General features: G+C 61.4%; 1 protein-coding gene across 1 annotated transcript; it reads left to right on the forward strand.

The window, feature by feature from the left end:
- Positions 1-2,142: 2,142 nt before the first annotated feature.
- On the forward strand, positions 2,143-6,974 carry IRS2 (insulin receptor substrate 2; the record flags this gene model as incomplete). The annotated part of the gene is made up of 2 exons (XM_080357892.1): positions 2,143-5,644; positions 6,949-6,974. The coding sequence occupies 2 exons, from the start codon at positions 2,143-2,145 to the stop codon at positions 6,972-6,974; spliced, it is 3,528 nt and encodes a 1,175-aa protein (XP_080214018.1).
- Positions 6,975-7,757: the final 783 nt, after the last annotated feature.

Consider the following 7,757-nt stretch of genomic DNA (forward strand, 5'->3'; position numbering starts at 1 on the left):
GCCCCCGCCACGGCCCCGCACGGCGGCAGCTGGAAGCGCCGCATCACTTTTGTCCTTTTTTTCTTTTTTTTTTTTTTTCCCTCGGCTTTATAAGCAAACCCGGCTGCTTCAGGTTCGTCTCAGGGTGACAAATGAAAGCGTGTCCGGCCGGCATTCAGGGCAGAGAATGGCAAGGGCGGAGGGATGTTTGCGTGACCCCAGCCTCACTTTTCCTGCCGAGCACGTGCACAGGGAGGCTCCCCCCGTCGCTCCCGAGCGGGAGGAGATGTGTTTGCGACTACACACAGCCCGGGCTGGACGCTTTTCAAGCACAGCCTTTTCCCTTCATCTCCCGACCTTTATCATCACTGCCCTCCCTGCGCCCTGCTGCGCCCGGCGCTGCGCGCTTCGTCAGGAGCCGCCGCTGCCCTCACCGGAGCGGAGACCGGCGGGCATCAAGCGGGCATCCCCAGCCCCCTCCCGGGCCCCCTGCGCTCCCCACTTCCCTTCCCCCGTCTCCAGCCGCACACGGGAAAATGGGGACTGGCGAGCCCCCCCGCCACACCACCCACCCCGGCCGGGGCCTCATCCCCGCCCCGCGGCGGTGAGTCGCGCCCCCTCCCCTCCGCCATTCACCTCCCCCCGGCGGCGGGGAGAGAAAGGCGCCCATTGATCCCCCGGCACGGCCGGCCCGGTGACTAACGCGTGGGTCCCCCGGTAAACAAGCGAGCCCCCGCCCCACGGGAGGGACGCGCGGAGACTCCGCGCACCGCGGGCGGCAGCGGGGAGCGGGCAGCCCGGTGGAGGGAGGCGGAGACCGCGCTCCCCCCTTCGCGGCTCTTTCCCCAATGGCCTCTCCGTGCTGTGATCCCCTGCCCGGGGTCGTTTCCAGAGGAAGCGCGGACGCTGCTTTTATTCACCGCTAAAGCGAAACGCCCTGATAAATTATTTAATTAAAATGGAGTAACAGTGCCCCCCTGCCCCGTTCCGCTCCCCCAGGTGGCATTTCGTCGCCGCACGTAAATAGGCGCTGTGGGCGGCGGGAACAGCCGGCCCCCGAGAGCGAGCGGCAAAAAGGTAGAGGAGGGGACGGTGACTCCCCGAGTGTTTGGAGGCGGGGGAAGAGAAATGGTGGTGCGTGAGGGGGGGGGGGGGGGGGTGTGGGGGCGCACTGCGTGCGGCGTGGGCAGGGGCTGACACACCGGGCGGAGGAGTGTGCGCACGGCGGCGGAGGGGCCGGGAGCGCCGCTCCTGCGTGTGCGCTGAGGCTGACGCACACACGCGTGTGCGTGGGTGTGCGGGGGGTGGCTGGCGCGCACGCAGGCCCGTAAGCTCCGCTCCTGGGGGCAGGCGGGGCGGCAGCACCTGATGGCCGCGGCGAGATACGCCGATGCCGCGCCCCCCCTCCCGTCGGTGCTGCGATGGATGACATGGGTCAGCACCGTGTCAGCACCGGCTGCACCGGCTCTCCCCGCCGTGCCCGCGCCCCCAGCACCCTCTGGGCTGTGTGCGCGCAGCGACCGAGGCGGGTCCCGCGGCGCCTGAGGGGGGCGCGAGGTTGCAGGCGGGAAGGCGCGCGCCGCGGAGGGGCGGGAGGGGGGAGGGGGACGAGACTCCCATCGCCCAACGGCGGGACGCCGCCTCGCACCCGAAGTCCCGCCCCGCCGTCCCATTGGCGGGCGGAGACGTCCTTCGCACGGCTCGCCGGCCAATGCGGGGCGGTGCCGGCAGCGGCCGCGCCCCGCCCCGTCTCGGTGTGTGAGCGTCTCGGTAAGGCGGCGGTCACGTGTTGTTTTGCTCTTTAGTTGGGGCACTCGGTGCGCGATGTGTTACTTACGGCGAAACTCCCGCCGGCGCCGGCAGCAGCCGCGGCGGCAGCAGCAGCGACAGCAGCAGCGGCCGGGGAGCGGCAGCGGCGTCGCCGGTACCCGAGCCAGGGAGGACACCGGGCGGCCGCCGGCAGCACCCGCTGCCTAGAGGCGACGACAGAGGACCGACCTCGCTGCGGCTCCGGGCAGCCGCGCTCTCTCTGCCGAGGAATAACTTTATTTTACCCGCTTCCTCGCCATTCTCTTTTTCCCGCGGCGCTTGGTCTTCAGCCCCGCTCGTCGGCGGCGGCAGCAGCAAGAGGAGCCGGGCGGTGCTCCCGCCGCGGTGTCGGGGATGGCGAGCCCCGCCGTGCTGGGGCTGCTGCCCCCCCTGAGCTCCCCGCCCGGCCCCAACCTGAACAACAACAACAACAACCAGGGCGTGAGGAAGTGCGGGTACCTGCGCAAGCAGAAGCATGGCCACAAGCGCTTCTTCGTGCTCCGGGGCCCGGCCGGCGGGGAGGAGGCGGCGGGCACGGGGGGCGCCCGGCTGGAGTACTACGAGAGCGAGAAGAAATGGAGGAACAAGTCCGGGGCGCCCAAGCGGGTGATCGCCCTGGACTCCTGCCTCAACATCAACAAGCGGGCGGACGCCAAGCACAAGTACCTCATCGCCCTCTACACCAAGGACGAGTACTTTGCCGTGGCCGCTGAGAACGAGCAGGAGCAGGAGGGCTGGTACCGGGCTCTCACCGACCTGCTCAACGAGGGCAAGGCGGCCTGCCAGGGGTCCCCCCACCGCCACCTCACCTCCCCCTTCTCTGCCTCCTGCAGCGCGGCTGCCGCTTCCCTGGCAGCCGCCGGCGAAGACCTCAACTACGGGCTGATCACCCCGGCCAGCGCTGCCTACCGGGAGGTCTGGCAGGTGACGCTGAAGCCCAAGGGCTTGGGACAGAGCAAAAACCTCACCGGTGTCCATCGGCTGTGTCTGTCGGCCCGCACCATCGGGTTCGTGCGCCTCAACTGCGAGCTGCCCTCGGTCACGCTGCAGCTGATGAACATTCGCCGCTGCGGCCACTCCGACAGCTTCTTCTTCATCGAGGTGGGGCGCTCGGCGGCCACCGGCCCCGGCGAGCTCTGGATGCAGGCGGACGACTCGGTGGTGGCCCAGAACATCCACGAGACCATTCTGGAAGCCATGAAGGCGCTGAAGGAGCTGTCTGAGTTTCGGCCCCGAAGCAAGAGCCAGTCCTCCTCTTCCTCCTCCTCCGGGGGAGCCGCCGGTCCCGGCGGCAGCGGCGCCTCCGCTACCCACCCCATCACCGTGCCCGGCCGCCGGCACCACCACCTGGTCAACCTGCCTCCCAGCCAGACCGGCCTTCTCCGCCGCTCCCGCACCGACAGCCTCGCCGCCGGCACCAAGTGCACGCCGTGTCGGGTGCGGACGGCCAGCGAGGGCGACGGCTGCCGGGTGGGCTCGGTGGCCGGCAGCCCCATGAGCCCGGGCCCCGTGCGGACCCCCCTCAGCCGCTCGCACACGCTTAGCAGCGGCGGCGGCCGGCAGGCGGGGAAGCTGCTGCCGGTGCTGGCCGGCGGCGGCGGCTTGCAGAACAGCCGCTCCATGTCCATGCCCGCCTCCCACTCGCCCCCCTCCGCCACCAGCCCCATCAGCCTCTCCTCCAGCAGCGGCCTCGGCTCCGAGCCTGCCCACCCGCATCACCCGCAGCGCCCGTCCAGCGGCAGCGCCTCCATCTCCGGCTCCCCCAGCGACGCCGGCTTCATGTCCTTCGACGAGTACGGCTCCAGCCCGGGTGGCGACCTGCGGCCCTTCTCCTCCTCCTCCACCGCTAGCAACCGCAGCAACACCCCCGAGTCGGTGGCCGAGACCCCCCCGGTGCGGGACCCCGGGGGCGGCACCGACCTCTACGGCTACATGGCAATGGAGCGGCCCCCGAGTGGCCGTCTCTGCTACCGGCCGTGCCCCGACGCGGGGGCCGACAGGGGCCATCGGAAGCGGACCTACTCCCTGACCACCCCGTGCCGGCAGCGGCCCGCCCCGCCGCAGGTCTCTTCCGCCTCCCTCGACGAGTACACGCTGATGCGCGCCACCTTCTCCGGCAGCGCCGGCCGCCTCTTCCCCTCCGGCCAAGCCGGGGCTTCCCCCAAAGTGACCTACACTCCCTACCCCGAGGACTACGGGGACATCGAGATCGGTTCCCACCGCAGCTCTGGCAGCAGCAGCACCAACCTGGGGCCACCGAGCGCGGGGGGAGGAGGAGGAGGAGATGACGGCTACATGCCCATGACCCCTGGTGTGGCTGCAGCCTTAGGGCAGGGAAACAGGGGTGGAGATGACTACATGCCCATGAGCCCCACCAGCGTGTCTGCCCCCAAACAGATCTTGCAGCCCCGGCTAGGAGTGGGTGGTGGGTCCCCCGGGAATGGGAGCAGCTACAAGACCAGCTCACCTGGGGAGAGCTCCCCTGACGATAGCGGGTACATGCGAATGTGGTGCAGCTCCAAGCTGTCCATGGAGAGCTCAGACGGGAGGCTGACTAACGGCGACTACATCAATATGTCTCCTCGGGACCCCCAGCATGGGCCCCAGGCTCCCTCCCTCACCCCCCCAGACTTCTTTTTTGCTCCTTTGGGGCATGGGTCCAGTGAGCCCCCCAAGCCTGGCTGCTATTCCTACAGCTCCTTACCCCGCTCCTACAAGAGCCAGGGCCCGGTGAAGGACAGTGACCAGTACGTCTTCATGAACTCCCCAGGGAGGGTGATCCCGGAGGAGGCAGTGTGCGGAGCGGGCCAGTCCCCCACCGGCACCTTTGCCCCCTCTAGCCACACGGTGCCTTCGCCCCTGCGGCACAGCCGGACCGAGAGCTTCCTGAGCCAGCGGTGCCAGCGGGCGGCCCGGCCCAGCCGCCTCTCTCTGGAGGCCTTGCGGACGATGCTGCCTAGCATGAATGAGCACCCTCTGCCGCCTGAGCCCAAGAGTCCTGGAGAATACATCAACATCGACTTTGGGGATGCTGCCGTCTATTCTCCCCCCTCGCTGCCTGCTGACAGTCCAGCCTCCTCCCTGGGCTCGGGCACAGGGCAGAGGCGCTCCCCTCTCTCTGACTACATGAACATCGACTTTGGGTCACAGTCACCCTCGCAGTCGGGCACAGTCTCTGTGGGCTCCCTAGAAGCACTCTCGCCAGGCTCTTCCTCCAGCACCAGCCAGCCTGATGGGCGCTACATGAAGACGACTGGGGGGGTGGCCTGTTTGTCCAGCCTGTCCGACGGCGGGGATTACACCGAGATGACCTTTGGCATGGCTACCACCCCACCCCAACCCATCGTTCAGAAGCCAGAAAGTGCTCGGGTCACCAGCCCAACAGCTGGCGTGAAGAGGCTCACTCTCTCTGGGGTGGAGGCTTTCATTCTTTCCAGCCCTCCCCCAGACCCGAACCGGGGGGCCAAGGTCATCCGGGCAGATCCCCAGGGGCGCAGGAGGCACAGCTCGGAAACTTTCTCCTCCACCACCACTGTGACCCCTGTGTCCCCCTCCTTTGCACACAACCCAAAACGGCACAACTCAGCCTCGGTGGAGAATGTGTCCCTCAGGAAAAGCGAAGGCCTGGAGGAGGAACAGGGGAGCAGCCCCATGTGCCGGGAGACCTCGGCTGGCTTCCAGAATGGCCTCAACTACATCGCCATTGACGTGGTGGACGGGACCCTGGCAAACTGTGACAAAGCCACATTGAAAGCCAGGCACGTCCTGAACGGGGGCATCAAGGGAGTGGAGATGAGTGCCTATGCCAGCATAGACTTTCTGCCTCACAACATGAAAGAAGCAAGTGCTGTGAAAGGTGAGTAGCTACATTTGACAGTGCCTGCCATGCGTGCTTGTGCCTGGTGTTTGTTTCTCACCACGGGGTTGTGTTTTGTCCCGTAGAGCACTCTTCCCTCCTCGCTTTCTTAAAAATCCTTTTTTATCCCCCAACACGCCCTATAATAAACAGTCTTTTCTCATATGTGTGAGAAAAAGGTTAATTTTGGGATATTTCTTAACATTTGAATTCTGCTGTACTATCATTATGAATGTATGCTTCTGGGTACCCCAGAAGAGGCTTATGTTTACACAGTTACTATGTTTGGGCTGTACTTCAGGGTTTTCTTATGTAAGATTTTGGAATGTTTGGAAAATGTGACCAAAATAGTTTATGTTAATGCAGCTTCTAAATGCTATCTAAAAATGTAAAATGATTGAGTTAAAAAACAGGATTGCTGGACTGAGGACGTCAGATTACAAGAAAGTCCTTGGCTGTCTATCAGGGAAAGTCAGTTATACCAAAATGAGAAGGATAAATTTAATATCTTGATTTTGAAATGTCTTATCTCTTGCAAAAGTTTAACAGTAAATCATGGCGAGCATGGAATGTGAATTAAAAAAAGAATCTTTCCAGAAGTCACTATATGCATGAGCTGTTGCACGTTGTATTGCACATTTCACTTAAAGGCCTATCCTATGGCGGTGTGTAACTACGCTCCAGCTGGTGGCTCAGTCCCAGCATGAATGACCAGTTGGTTGGCTTGTTTTTCTATGGATTCCAAATGCTGGGTGTTTAAAGACAAAAACAAACGGAAGAAATCTGAAATCTGAGAGAGGATTCATGTTTTGATTATGTAGCTGTTCCTTTGTTGGAGTGCTAGTTATGCTGGTGTTTTTTTAAAAGAAACAAACAAACAGAAGAAACAAAGAAATGTGTCATCCCCCTATTTAATAACTCGCCTCCTCTTAACAAGTGAGAGTTTGTGCACAAGTAGGGGCTGGTTGAGGAGGGCACAGGACAGCCAGTCTGTCAGGGATTAAAAGTTAATGATGAGAGGCCATAGGGATTCTCTTTGCTCTTGAATTTATGCAAGACGTGGTACTTTAAACCCATATGAATATGTAGTTGTGATATATGTTTGTGGGTCTAGCTAGGTGAAATGCCACACCACGCAAAACCGGTTGCTCGGAAGTGAATAGGTGTATTCACAGCGCTGATAGAGGTCGTCAATAATAAGCAAACAGTAGCAGTTTGTGAGAGCCACTAGCAGTTTTTTTTTTTCTTCTGTTTTCTTAGTAGCTAGTTGATTTTGAAGAAGAAAATATTTTCTCTTTTGATAGGAAGTACAGGAAGATGGAAAAGATGAGAGATCCACCGTTTGCAGAGCAAGCTTTGAACCTAATTAAGACGAGAGGATTGTTGAATGAAATGCCAAAGTTTGAAAGGATGAACGCTTATTCTGAATGACGTGAAGGGTTGAGGGCAGAGCATTATTTGGCTGTTTTGCTGGGGTCCTTTTCGAGATCCCTGCGGCTGGACCTGGACTGGTGGGGAGGCGGTGGTCAGTGCTTTCCTTCTCCCCATCAAGCTGTCCCGCCCCTGCCTTTGCAAACTGATGTTTTTTTTCACAGAAAAGAGGAGTTATTCTTGAGCCACCTACAGCCCCAACTGCAAAAGCAAGCCCCACGTTGGGAAGGAGCTGTTTTATTTCCACAACATTCCCCAAACTGCTGACCCTGAGGCGGGGCTGGGGAGGGGGGGCGGGTAGGGGGAGGGGAGCGAGCACCAGTTACCCAGAAAAGCTGGAGTGGATGGGAGTGCGGTCGCCATCCGGGCGAAGAGCTGGAATGGAAGAGCCAGAAAAGCAGGGGGAACCGATTGCGCCTCCTTCCCATCCAGTAAACAAAAGGATAACGCGATAAACGCAGTCATGTTAATTTGGTACGTGGCGTACAGAGGAGATGGTTCACTCCTGCTACAGATTTGTGGAAGGGTGTTTGTAGGCTCACTCGAATATTTGATCGGCGTGCGTATTTATTTTTCCTCTTCCTCCTAAGCTCTTAAATGCAGATTGCGTGGAGAAAAGCGGTGGGGAAGCTCATTGAGATTTAATCTCTCTGTAGGAGGCAAGGCTGTCTTCTCCATCACC

This window comes from Nesoenas mayeri, assembly GCF_963082525.1.
Source record: "Nesoenas mayeri genome assembly, chromosome: 1".
Classification (NCBI taxonomy): Eukaryota; Metazoa; Chordata; class Aves; order Columbiformes; family Columbidae; genus Nesoenas; species Nesoenas mayeri.